This window comes from Onychomys torridus, unplaced genomic scaffold (assembly GCF_903995425.1).
Source record: "Onychomys torridus unplaced genomic scaffold, mOncTor1.1, whole genome shotgun sequence".
NCBI classification, from domain to species: Eukaryota; Metazoa; Chordata; class Mammalia; order Rodentia; family Cricetidae; genus Onychomys; species Onychomys torridus.
Window position 1 is genome coordinate 15 of NW_023411491.1, and position 22,690 is coordinate 22,704.

Genomic DNA, 22,690 nt, shown 5'->3' on the forward strand with positions numbered 1-22,690 from the left:
CCTGCTTCTGCCTGCCGAGTGCTGGGATTACAGGTGAGCCACCACACCTGGATGGAAAATGCTGTCTACGTGGGATATGGTCAATGGGAAACTGTCCAGTGTGTGTCTAGTGGGTTCCACGAGGAGGGGAGCATCAGTTTGTAGTTGTCAGGAGACAGCAGCTTTCCAAACCTCTCAGGAATGGCGTCTATTCTGCAGAGTTGATCTTGTGTCTTACATTCATATTCTAAAGGGAGCACTTTTTTTTTAAAGATTTATTTTACCTTATTTTCAAGTTTGTGCCTATGTCTGTGAGTATATGCACACATATGTGTATGGATACGCTTGGAGGCTGTTTGAAGGCCTTGGATCCCTAGGAGCTGGAGTTATAGGTACTTATGAGCTGCTGGAGATAGGTGCAAATTCTGGTCATGATGAGTGAGCAGCAAGCACTCTTAAAGGTGAAACAATCTCTCCAGCTCCTTAAGCATCATGTTAGGGTACTGTCCATGCTCTAAAGCAGAATCTGCAGACAGTTCCCTTATCAATAACTGACCGGCTGGAGAGATGGCTTAGAGGTTAAGAGCACCGACTGTTCTTCCAGAGGTCCTGAGTTCAATTCCCAGCACCCACATGGTGGCTCACAACCATCTGGAATGAGATCTGGCGCCCTCTTCTCTATACATAATAAATAAATAAATCTTTAAAAAAAATTGATATCCATGCTCAGCTAAGAGGGTGGATTGTTCCACTCCTGACTCACTCAATTTTAGCCATCTCAATGCAATCACAAACCCATGACACACAATACAAATACCTCTGTCCTTAGGAAGGCCTGTGGATTTGGAACACAGCCAGACTTTCTTATGAAAGAGTTCTCATGGGGTAGCATGTATTAATTCTAGTAATTCCTACTGGAATGGAAGTGGGTAAACGTTAATAAACCTTTCTACCAAATATGAATCCCCTTGTTTCTGAGACCGAAATCCGAACACTCTGCCTTCTCTGTCCTAATCCCAGGGAACTGGTTTTACTTTTTTCAGGTCTTACTGAAGTGAAAATTGATGAGTTTCCTCGCCATGGGAGTAACATGGAAGCCATGGGCAAGCTAAAACCTTACTTTCTTACTGATGGGACGGGAACCGTTACCCCAGCTAATGCATCAGGTTCGATTTCTGAAGGGCTCTGAGGGAAAGTGCCAACTCTGGTGAGGTCTACCAAGTGATGATGTCTTTCTACACAAAATGATTCCTAAAGCTGGGTTGAAGGGCAAAGCTTCAGTTTCTATATGCCTGGCTATTTAATCTATACTTAAGTGATTTGCTTTCTTGACATCTAGATTAAAACATACAAGTGAAAAGAATAAAATTGAAACTATGAAGTTGTCTGGGCGATGGTGGTACACACCTTTAATCCCAGTACTCTGTTAGTTCGAGGCCAACCTGGTCTACAGATTGAGTTCCAGGACAGCCAGGGCTACATAGAGACACCCTGTCGGGGGAGGGGAAACTGAAGTTGCCATGGTGAGGCACTCCTTTAATCCCTGCATTGCACCAGAGTTCTGTGAGGTTGAGACCAGCCTGGTACAGATAGGGAGTTCTAGGCCAGCCAAGGCTAGAGAGAGCCTGTCTCAAAAGAAAAGAAACAAAAAACTTCAGAGTTTATTTTTCTTCTTACTTTTCCAGTTCCAGAAAGTTCTTCAGGATCTGTGAGTGAGCCCTAGGCTTGTTTCTTTAGTTTCCTTCCATCTTCCTCCCCATTGCTTTAAGAGACTCTTGTAATGTTGTGTGGTCAATATCATATTCTAGACTTTACCATCTTCCCCCCCCACCCCCAGACAGAGTTTCTCTGTGTAGCCCTGACTGTCCTAGACAGTCTCTGTAGACCAGGCTGGCCTTGAACTCACAGAGGTCTGCCTGCCTTTGTCTCCCAAGGGCTGGGACTAAAAGGCATGCGCCAACTCCACCAGTGACTTTGACCATTTCTGAGTAACTTGTCAGCAGCTTAATGGTTTCAGGTAGAAAAGGCGGCCCTGGGTTAAACCTGGGCTTAAAGAGCACTGTAGAAACCAAGTCACCTGTTTACAGGGATAAACGATGGTGCCGCTGCTGTGGTTCTCATGAAGAAGACAGAAGCTGAGAGTCGAATGCTGAGACCTTTAGCAAGAATAGTTTCCTGGTCACAGGCTGGTGTGGAGCCTTCCATTATGGGAGTAGGACCAATTCCAGCCATCAAGCAAGCCGTGAGTCTTACTCTACCCTTTTGTTTGTTTGTGACAGAGTTCTGTGTAGCCCAGGCTGCCCTTCAAACCTACTGTGTGCTCAGGACAACTCTGAACAACCTTGGACTCCTTGGCCTTCAGCCTCTCCCTCCCAACTCCTGCAAATGTGTCTGCCTCATCTTTGCAGACCTCATCCTTGGCTTTGGTGATGCTGTGAGTGCTGCTAACTGTAGCTCTGCACAAGCTCTTCTTAAACCTCTCCATCCCTTTCCACTCTGACGTGTAAGGACATGCTTGATTTTGTTACTTCTACAAGCTTATTTGCCTTTTGGGAAAACATGGTATTCCCCAGGCCTTAAGTGAATTTAGTTCTCTCCCTAACATTTGGATCACATATTTGTGTATGCCCTTTTGTCTTGGGGTTTGTCTGAAGGTAGAAGACACATTGTTGTTCCATCTTAAAAAAAAGAAAGAAAGAAAGAAAAAAGCCAGGCAGTGGTGGCACATGCCTTTAATCCCAGCAGTTGGGAGGCAGAGGCAAGTGGATCTCTGAGTTAGAGGCCAGTCTGAGCTACGGAGTGAGTTCCAGGACAGCCAGGGCTACACAGAGAAACCATGTCTTGAAAAAAACAAAACAAACAAACAAACAAACAAACAAACCAGGGGGGCTGGAGAGATGGCTCAGAGGTTAAGGGCACTGCTTGCTCTGCCAAAGGTCCTGAGTTCAATTCCCAGCAACCACATGGTGGATCCCAACCATCTATAATGAGATCTGGTGCCCTCTTCTGGCCTGCAGGGATATGTGCAGACAGAACACTGTATACATAATAAATGAATCTTTAAAAAAAGAAAAAGAAAAACAAAAAAACACAAAACCAACCTATATACTTGAAGTTTGGAGAGATGGCTTAGTGATTAAGAGCACTGGCTGCTTTTCCAGGGGACCTGGTTTCAATTCCCAGCACCCATGTGGAAACTCACAACCATTTATAACTCTAGTCCCTGGGGATCTCAGGCCCTCTTCTAAAACCCACAGGCATCAGGCATGTATGTGGTGTACTTACATACAGGCAAAAAACACTCATCACAAAATAAACATTTTTAAATATATTTTTTAAAAAACTATATTTATTTGTCTGTGTCTGTGTGCGTCTGTGTTGAGAGCCAGGCCAATCCAAGGCTTCTCAGATGCCCAGTTGATAGGACAAAGGGAAACTAGTTTTGTGTCCTTGCCCAGGGACAGATGTGGCAAGATCCTTGAAGGAGTTAAGGATTCAGTTCCTGGAAACCTGTTTTTTCCCCATGAAGAAACTAGAATTATCAGTCCCAAGGCCACTGTGTGCTCGATCTGTGGCATGCTTGAGATACCCTGTGTTCCCCGTGTGCAGTGTTGCTCGGTTAGCTTCCTGCTGACTGTGTTCCGTTGTCCCATTTCTACCCTAGAAACTGCATATAAGGTGCTTCTTAGATAGTTTGCTTAGCATAAGAGATAGCTTGTGTAAAACATCCTGGCCTCAGCTTTCCTATCTTCTTATCTCCTAGTCACCATATCTAGGACCCTGTCACTGAAGAAGAATGACCTGCGGGTCCAGGGTGTGTGTGTGTGTAGGCTTGGTGCACATGTGGAAGTCAGGACAACTTGCAAGAGTTGTTCTTGCCTTATATTTGTGGGACCTGGAGAACTCCGAAGTGAGGCCTGTCATTGAGACCACTCACTATACCCTTCCCCTGCATTTTTGAGATAGTCTCACAATAGCCTGGAATTTTCCAAGCAGGCTAGGTGGCTGTCTGGCCCCAGAGATCTGCCCATCACAACCTTCCCAGCAGTGTGATCACTGGTGCCTCACCATGCCTCATGGAGTTTTTGTTGTTATTTTGATATTTTGAGACAGGCTTTCTCTGTGTAGCCCAGGCTGGCCTGGAATTCCCAGAGATCCACCAGCCTCTGTTTCCTGAGCATTGGGATTAAAGGTGTGTGCCACCATCACCCAGCATACTTTTTTTTTCCAATGTAGGTTCTGGGGATTGATGTCAGGACATTTGTACTTTACCCATTGGACCATTTTCTCCAACCCCAGATTATTTTTTATTTTAATTTTATTTTATATGCATGGATGTTCTGCTTGTATTTATGTCTACAAACCGCTTGTACCAGTGGAGGTGTCGGATCCCTTGGAACTGGAGTTACAAACTTTATTACCAGCCACCATGTGAGTGTGGGATCCAGACATGGGTCATCAGGAAGAGCATCTGCTGCTGAGCCATCTCTCCAGCCCCTCGACAAAAAGTCAGATCCAAGTGTGCTGTATCACCTGCATATAACAGATTCTATTTGTTTCATATTTAGGACAGTTTAGACTTTCTACATTAAGGGGTGTGTTAGAGTACATCCTTTTGGATTTTTTTTAAAGATTTATTTATTTATTATGTATACAGAAGAGGGTGCCAGATCTCATTACAGATGGTTGTGAGCCACCATGTGGGTGCTGGGAATTGAACTCAGGACCTCTGGAAGAACAATCAGTGCTCTTAACCTCTGAGCCATCTCTCCAGCCCCCATCCTTTTGGTTTTAGGCTGGGCCTTGCTCTTTATTAAGTTAGACATTGTCCTGCTAAGCTCCTGAGGTGCTAAAATTACCGGTGTGTGACCACATCACCCTAGAGCACATCATCCACCTTCTGAGTGGAGTCAGCTTCACTCAGGGCTCATCTAGAACAATCCATACTGACCTTGGTTGTAGGTGGGTTCATTATACAGGCTGACTGCAGCCTCTTCAGCCCTTGGTTTACAGACAGAAGCCACCATAGCACACCTACTTCTTAGGCAGTTTCCTAAGAAGTGTTCTTTGAGGGGTACGTTACATATATCAGGCATATTTTTTCTTGGTTTTGAATTATTATTTGTGTGTGTGTGTGTGTGTGTGTGTGTGTGTGTGTGTGTGTGTGAGAGAGAGAGAGAGAGAGAGAGAGAGAGAGAGAGAGAGAGAGAGAGAGAGAGGGAGAGAGAGGGAGAGAGCGTGCAGATGCCCCTCGAGGCCACAAGAGAGCATGTGGTGCCATAGAGCTGGAGTTACAGGGATTTGTGAGCCACCCAACATGAGTGCTGGGATCTGAAGTCTCATGCTCATGGTAGAGCAGCAGGTATTCTTAACCACTGCGCCATCTCTCCGGCACTTCATGTGTGTACCTTTATGTTAGTGACGAATGACCTGACTTTGGCTCACCTTTCCTGTAGGTTGCAAAAGCAGGCTGGTCCCTGGAGGATGTTGATGTGTTTGAAATCAATGAAGCCTTTGCAGCAGTGTCTGTTGCAATAGCCAAAGAACTTGGATTAAACCCCGAGAAGGTAACCAACAAGAAGTTGTGCAGTTTGCCAATGAACTTGCACAATCCATGGTTAAGGTTGTAAAAAGCAACAAATAAGGTTATTTCCCAGGGCAGGTCACCTTGGCAAGAGATGAACAAATACTAGTTAAGTTTCAGTTGACTTATTTGTTGGTTTTCACAACAAAAAACTGAGTATATTCATAACAAATGAACAGGACATTCTAGAAACAAGGGAACCAGAGGTGTCGCAGGCAGCATTTACTCCTAAGCTTTACAGTGAAAGTTGAGTGTGAAAGGGTGGTTTGCTAGCATTAACACTGAGAGGAGAAAGATAAGACTGGGGGTGTTAGCCTGTGTCCACAGAAGACTGACTTAAGATCCTCTCCTTTCCTGTAGGTCAACATCGATGGAGGAGCCATTGCCTTGGGCCATCCTCTGGGAGCATCTGGCTGTAGGATTCTAGTGACCTTGTTACACAGCCTTGAGAGAAGGGGCGGGACACGTGGTGTGGCAGCCCTGTGCATTGGGGGTGGGATGGGGATAGCAATGTGTGTTCAGAGAGGATGACCTGCCTGACAGCCATCAGCCTTGAATGTTCTTGTTCAATCAGTGAAACACTAGATAGTAGGTGAAATCAGAGGGCCAAAGTGAAGACAGGAACCCAGGTGGACAGCTTGCTGGACTTTAATGTGAGTCACCCAAGGCTAAGACATTGCACCTGACACTGCTATAAATAAAAGGGAGATCCAATCAGTCATCAAGGGCTCCTGAGTGAACGGCATTTTCATAACTTCCATGTTTATCGTCTTTGCTTTCCGGGTGCAGTTTTATCAGATTATCGACTTTTTTTGTTTGTTTTGGTTCTGTTTTTTTGTTTGTTTTGAGACAGGACCTCACCATGTAGCCTGGAGATTGCTTTGTAGACCAGGCTGGTTTTGAACTCCCAGAGATTCACCTGCCTCTGTCTCCTGAGTACTGGGATTAAAACCATCATGCCTGGCCCCCAAAATGACCCATTCAAAGAATGGTGATTGCAGCTTCTGTTGCAAACTTGAGGCTTTTCACTTTTACTATGGTTGGTTCAAACACCCCTGCTTGCTTGTTGTCTCGTGGCTTCCCATTATTCAAATCAAGACCAATCCTGTGATGGTGGAAATCTGATTCAATGACCTCTTCCAAGCTGATGTGGAGTGTTCCAGCTATTCTAGTCCACAAGACTGGGAGTTCTAACAAGTGTACCTCTGGGAGTGGACAAGTGAGCAGCAGGTAGTTTTGATGTATTTGTTTCTCTCTGCTCTTGACTGGATAGGATGTTACCTGCTCTAAATTCCTGCCTTGACTTCCCCTAATGATGGACTGTAACCTGGACTTGTGAGCCAAATAAACTCTTTCCTCCCATATGCTGCTTTTTGTCAAGGAGTTTGCCATGACAACAGAAGTAGAGCAGAACATGAGAGTATGTGAAGGACAGAGAAGCGTGGTTTACAGTGTGTAACTGAGAGGTACAGCTAATGACTCCTGGAGCAAAATACGTGTTTGGGGCAGGTTGGGCAAGCAGAGTTCATTTATTATCGACATTCCTAACAAGCTTCCTTGTTCCTCAGATGAATCTGCCAGGAGTTAGTCACATGCACTATGGCAATCATAAGCAAACGGTAATAGAGATGGATTCCAAAAGTCAGTTATTGAAGCCATGTGCTGCACCTGCATGATTGGTCAGTGATGGACCAAGTACACAACAGCAGTCCCCTAAGAGTATAATGGAGTGAAAAATGCCTCCCCCTGAGTGATGTCACACAGCTGTAGTCAGTGCAATACATCACTAGCGAATAGACTACAGCCCAGATAAGTTTGCACTGCACAGTGCATAGTCTTAGATGAAAGTTACAAAGATGTTAAAGGCATGCACCACCACCAGGCAGTTGTGGTCCGTGCCTTCAATCCCAGCACTCAAGAGGTGGAGACAGGCAGATTTCTGTGAGTTCAAGGCCAGCCTGGTTTACAGAGTGAATTCCAGAACAGCCAAAGCTACACAGAAAAACCCTGTCTCAACCACCAAAAAAAGTTACACACAGCATATGACACTTGATAATAAGCAAGAGACTTTGTGTACTCTGTACTTTTACATCATTTTCTAATTTGTGATGTGAGGCCATTATGCTGACCACGCTGATAACTCTGTGGCTTAAGTGGCACACCTGTTTTAGACACCTGAAGCTAGGACATAATTCCTGGCTTGACTAATCATTATTATTTGTTTTCATTCTTTTAAGACAGGATTTCTCTGTGTACCCCTGGCTGTTTTAGAACTCACTTTGTAGACCAGGCTAGCTTTGAACTCAGATCTGCCTGTCCCTGCCTCCTGAGTGCTGGGATTAATGGTGTGTGCCACTACTGCCCCGCTTGACAAATCATTATTTTAGAATATGCTCCTACAAAGTCAGCCACTCAGGCTAGGGCTACACATCAGGAACATGTTCTGCCTCTACCTCAGGAATGTGCAATACAAACTGTACAAACATTTAGCAGAAACAAGCCAAGGTTTATGTGTATGTGTTCCCATGTTTGTGTATGTATGCACGTTCAGAGATTAGAGGTCTAGAGCATCAGATCCCCTGGAACTGGAGTTGTGAGTCATCATGTGGATGCTAGGACTGAACCTGGGTCTTCTGCAAGAACAGCAAGTACTCAACCTCTGAGCCATCTCTCCAGCCCCATTTTTAAATGGGGTGGGGCACTGCATATGAACACAGAGCTTGAGGAAGCCAAAGGCAACGGATACTCCTGCAGCTAGAGGTTACAGGTAGTTGTAAGGACATGTGGGTGCTGGGAATCGAAGTCTAATCCTAGGAAATTTAAATAGAGCCTGTCTGCTCATAGCAAATAGAAGGATTTCAGAGCTGCCAACATAAGGGGTGGTAACTGGGCTGGACATGATGTTTCCCGGGAAGCTGAATAAGGGAGAAGTTACAGTTAGTCCACAAAGGGGACTGAGGGACGGCCACAGAGTAGGGGGAAAATGGGATGGAAAGGGCCAGACTGCTGGGGGCCCTGCAGCTGACCTGTGAGGGAGTCAGGGGAAGGATGGCCAGAGCAGGTCCGCAGGAGGCATGGCACAAGGCATTGTGGGAAATGTAAGTAAAATGTTCTCTTTTCTATCTAAAGGTTAAATGAGACCAAGGGTGCTCCATCTTTAATTAGAAAAGACATCACCTGGCAAAAGTCCTTTCCCCAGTCAGCATTTTTCTCAGATAGTAGTATGGACTCAAGGTTACATCTGCTCTCAAAAGTTACACTTGAGTTAGCCAATGACATCAGAATGTAAGGTTAAGGCTAGGCGTGGTGGCACACAGCTTTAACCCCAACACTTGGGAGGAAGAAGCAAGTGGATCTCTAAGTTCCAGGCCAACCTGATCTACGTAGTGACTTCCAGGTCAGCTAATGGCTTCATTGTGAAATCATGTCTCAAAAGAGAAACGGGGTAGAGAGAAATAATTTTGGGGCTGGAGAGAGAGCTCACAGGTTACGAGTACTTATTCTTGCAGAGGACCTGAGTTAGTTCCCAGAAACCACATGGTGACTCAAAACCATCATAACTCCATTCCAGGGGATTCAAAGTTTTTCTGCCCCACCTGGGGATTCTGGAACATACATGGTACACATACATGCTTGCAGGCAGGCAGGCAAAAAAACCAAAACACTGATATGCATAAAATAAATCTGAAAATATTTATTCTTCTGGAAAAAAAAAAAAAAAAAAAAAAAAAAAAAAACGAGACCAAGCTCTAACCACCTGGAGTGAGGCATGGGCCCTTCCTGTCAGGAATGAAAGCCTAGCCTCAACCACAGCCTGCAGAATTTAACACAGTCCTACGACCTCTCCTAGAAATAAAACTTTTGGCTTGCCCACATACTGTGGATTGTGTGACCCATTGGTGTCAGGGACAGGACAACACACAGGACCCAGGCCCATGTCTAACATAAAGGTAGAAAGTGCTGGCAAATTCTGACTTTGGCCACGGGCATTTTAAACAGCAGTGATCCATGGCCCTAAGGGACCTTTAGTGAGGATCCACAGAGCACTTTCCAGAAGTGACCCATCCTAGGCCCCTGGGCTTCTCCCCTTGACAAGAACGTCCAAGCGAACTATAGTTTACAGCGCCCAGGCACACTTGGAGGAAGTCCCCGTGAGCTCCCTCTGGCTCATGGCAGGGTTCGGGAGATCTGCCAGGGGCATTCTATTCCCAGCTGAACCAGAGGTAGACTTTTAGTCACCCTCATTGCTTCAAAAATACACAAAAACAGAACTCACGATGTGAAAAGGGGACTGTGATCCCCATGCTACAGAGAAAGATTTGAGGCATGTGTTGCATGTGTCAGAAGTCCACAGCCTGAGACTTCCCGAACACCTTCGGCCTTTGCACGCTGACCACGCCCACCCCAACCAACACACCAGGAATCCCCAGGTCTCTTCTCCATCCGGGACCATACACTGTCTACATCACACGGACAACCCCCACGGTCCGGTCCTCCCTGAGCCTGGGCATGGGGTGCTGAGACGAGGCGGGGCGGGGCGGGGCGGCTGTAGGCTCCACCCCCAGCTCAGCCAGACTCAGCAAAGTTTTCCTCTATTGCAGCCAGAGCTGTGCAGACGCCAGAGGAGCAACAGGATGAATGCAGGTTCCGACCCCGTGGTCATCGTCTCAGCGGCCCGAACTGCCATAGGTGGGTGTCCCCGAAGACCTCCACCTGCTACCCGGCAGGTGCACAGAGTACCTGGCCCACAGCCCACTTGCAAGGTGGCCCATCGATCACCCTGCGGTGGCAAGTGCAAGGCACTGGCGGTCTGAGCTCAGGCCCTGGGCAGCTCTGGGCTTGGCGAAGCATTAAAGTCCCTGTGGCATCCTCCTCCTCCTCCTCCTCCTCCTCCTCCTCCTCCTCCTCCTCCTCCTCCTCCTCGGTGGTCCTCAGTGTGCTCTGGGTTCAGACGCCGTCCCTCTTCCCCATTCCGTTACAGGCTCCTTCAACGGTGCCCTGTCTACTGTGCCTGTCCACGACCTGGGGACAACTGTCATCAAAGAAGTCCTGCAGAGGGCCAAGGTGGCTCCAGAAGAGGTGTCCGAGGTCATATTTGGACACGTTTTGGCGGCAGGTAACTCCTCAGTAACCCCAGGAGAAGTCAGGCTCATTAGAAACACACGTTTATTTGCACACTCACACACACACACACACACACACACACACACACACACACACACACACTCGCCACCGGATATGTCTTGGCCCAGAGCTCCCTCTGCCAGGATTCTTTCTGCCCCTCCTCCTTCCTAAGCTTTTCCCTTGATGATCCCAGACCACCGACCTGTACTGCCTTTGCATTGTTAGAAGCAAGGCCAGCCTGGTGCATAGGAGAGTATGCATAGTGCGCGGCCACATGCCCCTAAAATGCCACACGTTTAGTAAAAGTGTGTGGGCCTGGCACTGTGCCAGCAGCAGGGAGGCTGGCTGTAGCAGATCAGGTATACTCTTGTCCTCTTGTCATGAGATAGGCTGTTCCTCACTCGTGGGAGCTTGATCACTCCCTGGAGGAAGACAGGAGAGTCTAAGAATGCCTTCACTTTACCTCTGATTCCTGCTGGGTTTGCAGACCAGTGACCACTGATCATTCCATGATGATAATTGATTTGGGGCCTATAGTCTGTGGCTAACATGCATGTGGTCCTGAGTTCACTCTCCTGCCATGCCCTATGCTCCCTCAGCATACATTTGAATTGATACTGAGTCTAATCCCCAGCCCTATAAGCAAAAGGATGGTCCGCATTTTGGAAGACTGCTGATTTTGAGACTATGAATGCTCAACCTCTATTTCCATAGGTTTTTTGGGTTTTGGTTTGGTTTTGGCTTTGACATTAGAATATCATGCAGCCCTGGGCAACCCCAGATTTAATGTATAGCTAAGGATGATGACCTTAGGGTCTTCAGCTCTTGAGCCCTCTGCCTGCACTGCCCCCTGTTCACCATCACACCTGGCTTTGTCACTGTCTTTTCTGAGCCCCTTTGTCAACTTGTCCTTCAGGGCTTAAAGTCTTATTTGAGCCACACCACTTTGTCATGGCCCTCCAAGGTCTGACTGTGACATCATTGGCCTGCCTGTGCTCAACCGCTCCCTCCTCCCTCCCTTCCCAGACCAGTGACTCAAAGACCTTTTCATGTGTCAAAAGACATTCCATCACTGGTTTTTCTGTTACTTTCTTCCACACCTCACCGGCTTCTGCAGAATTTCTTACATAATCATGACAAAACGTGCCAGTGTTCAGTGAGGACCTGTTAAGTGTATGTCTTAGGAAGCACTGTACCAAAGCGCTTCCCCTTTATTGCTCACTTTACTCTGTTCCTCTGCCTCGTGGATCCGACTATCTCCATCTAATAGAGGAGTGAATGCAGCCAAGATGTCGTCACCTCACCAAGGCCACTGTTTGACATAGAGCCAGCACTTGAACACAGATCCATCATACTCCTTAAGCCAAGACATTTCCCCAATCACGTAGGGGGTATTTACAGAGTCACTGCTATGTGCTGAGCACTGTTCTGGAAGAAAGGGGTAAGCACTGTGTCAGGTCTCCAGCATGGAGCTCATGTTCCGATAAATGTCAGCATCACGTTCAGAACTCATTTCTGGGCCCCAAATCCCCTGAGGATGGAGAGTATAAAAACATATATCATTTTAGAAAGGTTTGATTAGCTTAAATATTTACCATTCACTGTTGTTTAAAATGAAAGAAGCTTAGGGCCAGGCCTGGAGGCACATGCCTTTAATCCCAGCACTCAGGTGGAAGAGGCAGGCAGATCTCTGTGATTTCATTGCCAGCCTGATGTAATAATGTCTTCCCTAATTAATAGCTGTGCATTTTAGTTTTACCTTCAACTTGAGACAACCTAAGATCACCCAGGAGAGTCTTAAGGAGGAAGAATTCTCTACATGGTTGACCTGTGACTTGTCCTGAGCGCTCACTCATCTCAATTGTTAATTGAGATGGGAAGACCCATCCTAAACATAGGCAGAAGCATATCATAGCTTTTCCCTGCTTAAGAGTGATGGGATGGCCGGGGCGGTGGTGGTGCACGCCTTTAATCCCAGCACTGGGAGGCAGAGCCAGGGGATCTCTGAATTTGAGGCCATCCTGGGCTACAGAGTGAGTTCCAGGAATGGTGCCAAAGCTACATAGAGAAACCAGTCTCGCAAAACAAAACAAAACAAAACCAAAAACAAAAAGTGGTGGGAGCTGGCTGAGCATGCACAGCAGCAAGCAGGCAGCATGGTGCATTTGCTTCTCTCTCTCCTCTTGACTGGATGTGACACAACTAGGCGATTGAGCTTGTGATGTGGTTTCCCCAGAAGTGATGGACTATATAAAAGAATTGTTATAGTCAAATAAATAAACCAAGTAAGCCTTATCTTCCTGAGTTGTCAGGATATTTTATCACCACGTCAGGTATTTACCAGTTAGAATAGAAATCGTTATCAGGAATAGGTTTGTTGCTGCGCAAAAGCTGGCCATGTGGCCTTTCGGGAGGAACGTGGAAGATGTTGGAAACTTAGGCTGGAAAATCTCTTGCTATTTGTAGTACTTAATGGGCCATTTTAGTGGAAGTTTGGAAGACAGTAATACTGTAAAAAATGTGGACTGTGGCTGCCTAGCTCAAGAGATTTCAGAAGAAGAGTTTATCATGAACTGGGCCTGTGGTCAGTCGTGATATTTTGATTGAGAGTCTGTTTGCTGATCAGGATGGGGCTGAAGAATCAGCGTAAGCAGAGACCATCCTCACCCCGGAGATGAAACCTTGTATATGGTTCATTAGGACAAGGAAGTGTTTCCCTAGGGTGGGCACACAGAAGCTGGCCTAAGGGGGGCCAGGCTACATCTTGACCTGCAAATCAGATTCGGTAACCTAGGAGTAATTGTCTGGTACTAGTTTAGAAGGCATGAAAAATGCAACTTTGAGGGGTTATGGCGAGCACGTGAGGCTTGGCACCTTTTGGCCCAGTCTGGTCTTTACAGAGAGTCTCTGCGAGGCAATTATTGAAGGTGAAGCCTCAGGCGGAACACAGACTCCAGGATATTGGAGATGCCAGGATTGTGGGATTTCCACCAGTGAGAGCTGCAGGTAAGGACTGAGCGAGAAGAAGCAGGAAACCTGTGGGGTGAAAGGCAGAGCAGTGGACGCCCAAGCCCTCTGCAGCCCAGGAGGCTGTCTGACCTGAACTATGAGGTTTGGGTGTATACTGCTAGATTTGGGTTTTACTTAAATGTGGTTGTTTGTTTGTTTGTTTATTTATTTATTTTTGGTTTTTCAAGACAGGGTTTCTCTGTGTAGCCCTGACTGTCTTGGAACTCGCTCTGTAGACCAGGCTGGCCTCAAACTCACAGAGATCCATCTGCCTCTGCCTCCCGAGGGCTGGGATTAAAGGTGTGCATCACCATACCCAGAAAGAATATTTAAGTGTATAATTTGTTTATTTTTAGGAAGCCCTGTTAAGTGACTTTGGACTTTTAACACATTGGAATGTTTAAAGACTTTGGACTTTTAAAGTTAACACTGCATTTTATATTACGATATTAACCTGAGACTTTAGGGACAAAGATAAAAAGTTACTGTTTAAAGGTGGTAAGTTTCTATGTGGGGCTAACAAACAGTGGGTTGTGCTGGTTAGTTCTGCTTTGTTTTGGAGAGGTGGTTCTGTTTTTGGGAGAGGGTTATCTGTGTGTTGAGACAGTGTCTCACCATGAAGACCAGGCTAGCCTAGAACTCACAGAGACCCAGCTGTCTCTGCATTCTTATTAGTTTAGTGCATCTGAATCTGTGTGCACATATATGTGCATGTATGTATATGTGAGGGTGCCTGTGAAGGTACAGACCTAGAAGTACAGGCAGTTGTGAGCTGCTTGCCATGAGTGCTGGGAACAAAGTTCAGATTCCCTCAGCGAGGGCTTATGATTTCCTGAGCCTCGGGCTTTTGACCAGGTTTACACTACCAACCTTCTAGAGAAAGTGTGCTCCACTTTCTTCAAACTCCCTTTTAAAATGTACTTTTAAATTAGCTTACAGAGTAGTTGTTTCCATAAAGGTTTTTCTTTTTTTTTTCTTTTTTCTTTTTCTTTTTCTTTTCTTTTCTTTTGTTTTTTTTTTTTTTTTAGCTGAGGATCGAACCCAGGGCCTTGTGCCTGAGCTAAATCCCCAACCATCATAAGGGTTTTTCACTCATCCCTTCCTCTCCCCCATTACCTACCCCTACCCCTGGTTAACATTTTAGCCCCTCCTTTTACTGTCATATACCTGTGTCTAATACCCCTCACCCCTGAGACCTCTTCCTCTCCTCTCTCATGGGTTGCTCTAACTTCCTGAGCTCATGAAATTAAACACACACACATCTAAGAATCCAAAGCTCCATCTTCCATCCTAAGGTAGTGTCTGGCTTTTTTGGTGAGGTGTGTTTCTTGGAGGCAACAGAATAGCCTGCTTTTTGATCCAATCTACTAGTCTGAGTCTTTTGATTGGGGGATTGAGATCATTAATATGCAGAGTTATTTTTGAAAGGTGCTCTTCGATGCCCGCCATTTTGTTGAATTTTAGTGTTTTTGCTTGTTGTTTTGTTTTGTTTTTCTCTTTCTCTCCTGCTTGGTATTATTGTAGCTTGGTTTATTCTTTCCTGTGGCTGCATGGGTGAATTTATCTCTTCTAAGTAATTTTTTCAAGTATGTTCTGTAAAGTTGGCTTTAATAGCCATAAATTTCTTTAGTCTATATTGTCATGGAAAGTTTTTATCTTTCTTTTAATTACAACAAATAGTTTTGCTGGTATATTATTATAGGTTGGCAGCATTATTTTTTTTTTAATCTTTCAGAACTTGTTATATATCTTTCCAAGCCCTCTGGCTTTGTAAACTTTCAGCTGAGGGGTCCAGCTGTTAAGAGCACTGGCTGCTCTTCCAGAGAATTGGAGTTCAATTCCCAGCACCCACATGGCAGCTCACAACTGTCTGTAACTCCAGTTCCAGAGGATCTGATACCCTCACACCAATGCACACAGATAAAAGTTATAATAAAATAAAATACTTCAGTTAAGTAATCTGGTGTCATCTGATGAGCCTGCCTTCATGTGTGACTTGGCGCATCTCCCTTGATGTTGTATATTTACTTTTTTATTATGTATATTAAGTGTTTTAATTATAATGTGACAAGAACAGTTCTCTTCTGGTCTGTCTGGTGCCCCAAATGCCTCTTGTATCTGGATTAGCATCTCTTTTCCTAAGTCTGGGAAATTTTCTGTTTTAAATCGTTTTCTATGCCTTTAGAACGAGGTTCTTCTTCTTTGCTCTCATCCATAAATGTAGTCTGTTCAGTCTGTTGCACCTGTCTTGGAGGTCTTGTCTTTGTCCTTGTTGATTGTGATAGTCCCTCCACTTGGTCTTTAAGCTCAGACATTCTATCCTGTCCTTGGTGGACTCCATCATCACTGAGACTATACAGAGGGGTTTTGTCTGTTTTTATCTTTTGTTTTTGTTTCTGTTTTTTTCCTGATATTTTCAGACAGGGTTTCTCTGTGTAGCCCTGGCTGTCCTAGAACTCACTCTGTAGACCAGGCTGGCCTCGAGCTCAGAGATCCACCTGCCTCTGCCTCCTAAGTGCTGGGACTAAAGAAGTGAGCTACCATTGCTCAGCATCTATTTTTAACCTAACTTATTACATTTTCTATTTCCAGAATTTAGGTTGCTTTTTCTTCACAATTTCTATCTCTTTGTTTCACTCATTTATATCTCTCCTGTTTCATATCATCCATCTCCTGTCTTGTTTCATTCAACCATTTGTGTTCTTGAATATGATTATAGTCTATGTCTGGGATTTCATTTAACTCGCTCTCACTAGGCACCATTGTTTTAGGGTTAATTTTTTAGAGGAATTATGTTGTCTTGTTTATATTTTTTGTTGAATTTTGTTTTGTTCTTTGAGACGGGATTTCTTTGTGTAGCCTTGGCTATCCTGGTACAAGCTCTGTAGACACACCTCTGCCTCCCAAGTGCTGGGATTAAAGGAGTGCACCATCACCTCCCAGTTCATATTTTTTATGTTTCTAATGTTCCTGTGTTGAGATTTAGGTATCTGGTGTTAATTCTTTGCTTGCCTGCTTTTTATCTTTTAAATCAGCTATATTCTTTCAGTTGAAGTATTTGCAATGTTCAAGTGGGACTTGGATATGGTAGTGTTGAGTGTGTAGTTTAGAAAATAATTCCTCAGACCAGAAACTCTGGGTGATTGACATAAGCTTTATATTATTCTATGGGAAAGTAACAAGAGATGTTTGGTAATTTCATTAATCAGTCATCATAATAGCCAATTAATAACAGTAGCCCTTTTGACATCAATAACTTGGAGAACTACCAACCAAAGATACTATGGAATGCATTGGATTTCAATTAATAAGATTAGGAGTTGGAGGAAAATGGGTGGGTAAGGATAAGGATTAAGTGGTAGATGGACTTGGAAAGGAGAGCATGGGTAGGAAGAAGTATTTAGATGGACTTTGTAAAGGTAGAGTGGGTAAAGATTAAGGATTAGATTAACTTTGAAAAAAATCAAGGTGAGACTGTTATAGTCCATAGATTTCAGAGTCTGTTAAAGCTACTGAAGGTTATAATTAAGAAGTAACAAAGAGGGCTGGAGAGATGGCTCAGAGGTTAAGAACACTGACTGCTCTTCCAGAGGTCCTGAGTTCAATTCCCAGCACCCCACATGGTGGCTCACAAACATGTGTAATGAAATCTGGCACTCTCTTCTGTGTACATAATAAATAAATGTTAAAAAAACTCATACAGTTGAAATAAAATAAGTATTACAAGAAGAAGGAGAAGGAGAAGAAGAAGTAACAAAGAGAAGAAGGCCCAGGTGATGGTGGTGCATGCCTTTAATCCCAGCACTCAAGAGGCAATCTGATCTCTGAGTCTAAGACGTCTACAAAGTGAAACTCAGGGCTACACAGAGAATTCCTGTCTGAGAGAGAGAGAGAGAGAGAGAAGAAGAAGAAGAAGAAGGAGGAGGAGGAGGAGGAGGAGGAGGAGGAGGAAGAGGAAGGAGGAGGAGGAAGAGGAGGAAGAGGAGGAGGAGGAGGAGGAAGAGGAGGAGGAGGAGGAGGAGAGGGAGGAGGAGGGGAGGAGGAGGGAGGAGGGAGGGAGGAGGGAGGAGGAGGAGGAAGAAGAGAAAGATGAAGAGGAAGAAGAAGAAAAGAGGAGGGAAGGCACATAGGAATATGTGGGATACTATATAAGATGTGTCCAAAGAGTATAGTAAAGAATAGAAAACTGGGTGTAGAAACACAAACAAAAGGCCTAAAACCTAACTTAGCAATAAACAGAAAAAGCAAAACCAGCATGAGATATGGAAGAATAAAATCAAAGAGGAGAAACAGGAATACTTAGGGAGTGAATTGCTGGCCCAGTTGAACTAAGACCAAAGGTGAAGTTCTCAGGTCCCTCTGGCTGTCTGGTTCCACAGGATGTGTGGCACAGCGAATGAGAGCCTTTGCTATCTGCAGCCTCTGTTCTGAGGCTGGAAGGGGCAACAGTAAGTCCTTGGCTGGTGATTCCCTCCGACTCCAGCATTCCACAGTGGCCTTTCCTGGTCCTGCATATCCAGGGTATGGAAAGAACAGAACTTCCCTGCCTTCTGCTACTCTTAAGTATGGGTTATATTTATTCTAACTCAAGAGATGCCCTCAGTTAAAGAAAAAAAGGCATTTATCAGTTCTTATTTTGCTATATATATTATAAATATGTATGTGTGTATATAATATGTAACATATGTATTGTGTTGTAGATTTCATTTATTTATTTATTGGGATTTTTTCAGACAGGATCTCTGTGTAGCCCTAGCTGTCTTGGAACTCTCTTTGTAAACCAGGCTGTCCTCCAGCTCACAGAGATCCACCTGCCTCTGTCTTAAAGGTGTGAACCACTACCACCCACCTATTTTTTATATTTTTAACTATGTACATGTGTTTGTTAACATATGTTATATGAGAGAAATGCCCACAGAGGCAAAGAGAGGGTGATAGTACCATGGAGTTAGAGTTACAGGCCGAGAGCAAAACTCCAGTCTCTGCAAGGACTATAAGGACTTTTAACCACTGAGTCATCTCCAACCCCCACCCCGCCTTTTTTTTTTTTTTTTTTTTTTTTTTTTTTAAAGACAGTCTTACCATCTAGTGCGGGCTGGCCTAGAAGTTGCTATGTAGTACATGTGGGTCTCAAACGACCATGTAATAAATGCTGGTCTCCAACTTAGAGTATAGCCCAGGTTAGCTTTGAACTTGTGTATGATCTCCTGCCTAATTTCAAGAGTGCTGTGAACCACTGCAACAGCCTGATTTTATACATAGTTTGTTATATATGCTCTACTCACAGTATAATGAGTAATAAACCCTCTTTATTCCTAGGTGTCTTATGCCATGAACTTGGGAGCAAAATGCTCTACATGTCTGAATTACGCCTTGTGTTTACAGGCAGCATAACTAGCTGGCTCTTACCCTTGGTCTTAACTACATTTCTTGCTGACTAGGAGGAAAAGTCTGGCCCTCTCTAGAGATGAAGATCTTGAGGTTCTGTGTTAAGGTGTTGGGAACTTGCTTGTGGAGGAGTTGCACAAGGTGCCATCTGTCCCAGGTCTAGAGTGCCAGGCAGAGAGGGAGACAGGCATCTGTGCTGCTGAGAGAACTTAGCTGGCCTGAAGGCATGGGAGGTGGCGGGCCATCTCCTTGCACTCAGCCCTCACTTGTCCCTGATGTTTTACCTTTCCCCTTGATGGCTTAGAGGCTCCTGTGTTCCTTGTTCCAGGTTGTGGGCAGAATCCTACTCGACAAGCCAGTGTGGGGGCAGGGATCCCCTACTCGGTTCCAGCATGGAGCTGCCAGATGATCTGTGGCTCAGGCCTAAAAGCCGTGTGCCTTGCAGCCCAGTCCATAGCCATAGGTGACTCCAGCATTGTGGTTGCAGGAGGCATGGAGAACATGAGCAAGGTAAGTGCAGAGGTGCCCACCATCCTCCTCAGCCATGGTGCATGTCCTGCTGAGGAGCACAGAAAGCGGCTCAGCCTGAACCCCTGCTTGAATGGATATTCATTGTTCTCCAGGTTGCATGAGAAATCCTATGTGAAGAACAGCCTGTCAGCCAGGTAGTAGAGGCAGAGGATAACTTTTCTAAGCTGTTGTTCCAGAGTGTTTTCTGAAAGGAACCCACAAGATTAGTTGTTGCTGCCACTGCTTACTATGTAGCCGAGGCTAGCCTAGGACTTGCTATGTAGTCTAACCTAGCCTTAAGTGCTTGCTTCTCCAGCTCTGCCTACTGAGTGATTTTATATATATGCCACTGTTCTCATAGAAACCTTTTAATTTATTTATATATTTATTTTAAAGATTTATTTACTTATTGTATACAGTGTTCTGTCTGCATGTATGCCTGCAGGTCAGGAGAGGGCACCAGATCTCACTACAGATGGTTGTGAGCCACCATGTGGTTGCTGGGAATTGAACTCAGGACCTCTGGAAGAGCAGTCAGTGCTCTTAACCTCTTCAGTACCCTTAAGCTTTGAACCATCTCTCCTGTCCCTGAAAAACCTTTGGAAATTTTTGGATATTTTTCAAGTATCCAAAACTCTCTCTCTCACACACACAGACACAGACACACAGACACACAGACACACACACACACACATTCTCTCTCCTCTCTCTTTCACTCTCTCTCTCCTCTCTCTCCTTACCACCCTCCCTTCCTCCTTTCTTCTCTTCCTTCTTTTATTTATTTTGTTTTTTTGAGACAGGGTTTCTCTGTGTAGTCCAGGCTGTCATGGAACTCATTCTGTAGATCAGGCTGGCCTGGAACTCACAGAGATCTTCCTGCCTCTGCCTTCAGAGTGCTGGGATGAAAGGAGTGAGCCACCACCGCCTGAACAAAGCTTTTCTTTTTAGGAGTAATCTTTAAACTTTAAAGGTTTAAAAGCTCCTTTTTATCATGCCCAAAAAGTTAATAGACATGTCTATTATAGGAAATTCATCTTGAGAACACTAAAACGACTATCTCACAGGCTGTCGTCCTTAGGAAGTTGACAAGGTCATGAAGGCCACCTGAATCATCCAGATTCATAATTCAACTCCTCTACTTATTATCAAAGAATAAAAATTAGATAGTTCAATAAAGGAGCAACTGCTTGGTTATGTCAAAATCTTGGTTAGGTCCCCAGATTTTCCACTTGACATGCTGTCAGGGTTTTCATTTCCATAAAATCGGTTGTTTCCCATCATGCACTTCTGTCATTTTCCTCTTCTTAAAACTAATAATAATAATAGAGGCTGGGTGTGGCGGGGCACACTTTAATCTCAAAACAGAAATGATAGTACATAAAAAAACACATTTCTCACCCGTATTACTGGGAAGTGGGCACATGCCTCCACACCAGGTGGAGCCAGGACAACTGCTGGAGTAGATTCTCTCCTTCCACCAGGGGGTTGTGGGGACTGAACTCAAGTTGTCAGACTTGGTGCCAGTGCCTGTATGTACTGAGCCATCTCACTGACACTGCCTTGCTTTCCTTTCCTTTTTTTTTGGTTTGTATTTATTTATTTGCTTATTTGCTTATTTAATTATTTGTTTGTTTGTTTTTCAAGACAGGTTCTCTGGGTAGCCCTTGCTGTCCTATAGACCAAGCTTGGCTCAAATTCAGATATCTACCAGTGTTTGCTTCCTGAGTGTAGGGATCAAAGGTGTGCACCACCATGCCACTTCCCCAACCCCCAGAATTTAGACAGGGTCCTATGTAGCTTGGACGCCCTGGAACTCCCCATGTATTCCAGGTTGGCCTCAAATTCACAGAAATCCACCTATCACTGCCCACACCAGTGCTGGCACTGCCTTGTTTTGGAGAGATGAATCTAAATGTTCTTTGAACAGAGTGGGACAGTGGAACTGATAAGCTGTGCTGTTTAAAATTCTAGTTCATACTCGATTGAACTTCCAGAGAGAATGGCCCACAGCTGAAAGTATTAGAGCAACTGAACTCAACAAGTCAGGTAGGATTCTGTGCAGCCTGCTCCTAGACACAGCTCATCAGCCCAGGGAACAGCGCATCCCTAGGCAGTGTTCTTTCTCCTTTTGACCTGGAGCCAGAGCAAGCTCAGAACAGTCCACACACAAATAATCCAGACCATAATCTGCACACAGAGTACAAGGAGCCTTGGGAGGTCAGGTCCCTACCATGTCAGGGCCCAGACCAGAGGGAAACAGGAGATAGGCTGCTTGTTTTGGACTTGCTTTCCCTCTGTGAGGAAGAGTCAGTCACATGTTGCCCCTTAACCTTCCTGTCATGGCCCTTGATCAGGAGGGACCCCAGGGACCAGACCTTGTTGATCTGCTTGAGGGTAGGACATGTAAAAGCCACCCCTGGTGAAGCATGCCCAGTCCCTGCTGTTCAGGAGGCTGAGAAGCACATGAGCCCAGAAACTCAAGACCAGCCTAGATCACACAGCCAGACCTCACCTCAAAAACCAAAGGAGAAACATGACCCAGGATCACAGGGAGCTGCCCCTGTCCGGGAGGCTTGCCATTCGGGTCTGTGTCACCCAGTGCTGTCCTTCAAGCTGGCCCTGCAGTGGACCAGTACCTTCTTGTTCAAGTAGCTCCAGGTCTGACCTGGAAGCCACTGGTCAGAGATCAGTGAGCTCAGCAACTGCAGAGCTCAGGAGGAGGCCAAAGGTCACAAAGTGAGTGGAGTCCTTCTGTTGGATATAGCAAAGTGCAGGCCTGCCTGCACCCAGGGCTGTGTGTGGTCACACAAGCCAACATGGCGTCAGTGCTGTGATTCCTAACTTACAGGTGGGAACAGTTGTTTTCATTCATAGATATCATGTACTCTGATTCACCTCTCTTGACTCCTTGCCCATTATTACCTTTCCATATGCAGGCTGCTTTTGAATTTCCGGAAGTCAAGACTACCTTCTCCTCAGAAACCCTCCTCTCAGTTGATATTGCAACCTGAGTATTCTCCCTGTGGGTATTCTCCTCTCAGAATAGATATTGGATGTTGGAGCAATGAGCAGTAGTGAAGGGCTGTACTCTTCTTG

The 22,690-nt window shown here is 45.2% G+C and overlaps 2 protein-coding genes across 2 annotated transcripts; both read left to right on the top strand.

Moving 5' to 3' along the window:
- Positions 1-962: 962 nt before the first annotated feature.
- On the top strand, positions 963-6,284 carry LOC118575170 (acetyl-CoA acetyltransferase, cytosolic-like). Its single transcript, XM_036175832.1, has 4 exons — positions 963-1,145; positions 2,067-2,221; positions 5,436-5,546; positions 5,924-6,284. The coding sequence occupies exons 1-4, from the start codon at positions 1,070-1,072 to the stop codon at positions 6,092-6,094; spliced, it is 513 nt and encodes a 170-aa protein (XP_036031725.1). The 5' UTR covers positions 963-1,069; the 3' UTR covers positions 6,095-6,284.
- A 3,172-nt stretch (positions 6,285-9,456) lies between these two features.
- Positions 9,457-19,753, top strand: LOC118575168 (acetyl-CoA acetyltransferase, cytosolic-like). Its single transcript, XM_036175831.1, has 3 exons — positions 9,457-10,252; positions 10,545-10,679; positions 19,413-19,753. The coding sequence occupies exons 1-3, from the start codon at positions 10,198-10,200 to the stop codon at positions 19,751-19,753; spliced, it is 531 nt and encodes a 176-aa protein (XP_036031724.1). The 5' UTR covers positions 9,457-10,197.
- Positions 19,754-22,690: the final 2,937 nt, after the last annotated feature.

Excerpts from the sequence above, each read along its gene's own strand:
- LOC118575170 (XM_036175832.1), top strand. The coding sequence starts at position 1,070 with ATGGAAGCCATGGGCAAGCTAAAACCTTACTTTCTTACTGATGGGACG. Across the intron at positions 1,146-2,066 it reads TACCCCAGCTAATGCATCAG|GGATAAACGATGGTGCCGCT; the intron begins GTTCGATTTCTG and ends ACCTGTTTACAG. Across the intron at positions 5,547-5,923 it reads TTGGATTAAACCCCGAGAAG|GTCAACATCGATGGAGGAGC; the intron begins GTAACCAACAAG and ends CCTTTCCTGTAG.
- LOC118575168 (XM_036175831.1), top strand. The coding sequence starts at position 10,198 with ATGAATGCAGGTTCCGACCCCGTGGTCATCGTCTCAGCGGCCCGAACT. Across the intron at positions 10,253-10,544 it reads AGCGGCCCGAACTGCCATAG|GCTCCTTCAACGGTGCCCTG; the intron begins GTGGGTGTCCCC and ends ATTCCGTTACAG. Across the intron at positions 10,680-19,412 it reads TGGACACGTTTTGGCGGCAG|GTTGTGGGCAGAATCCTACT; the intron begins GTAACTCCTCAG and ends TCCTTGTTCCAG.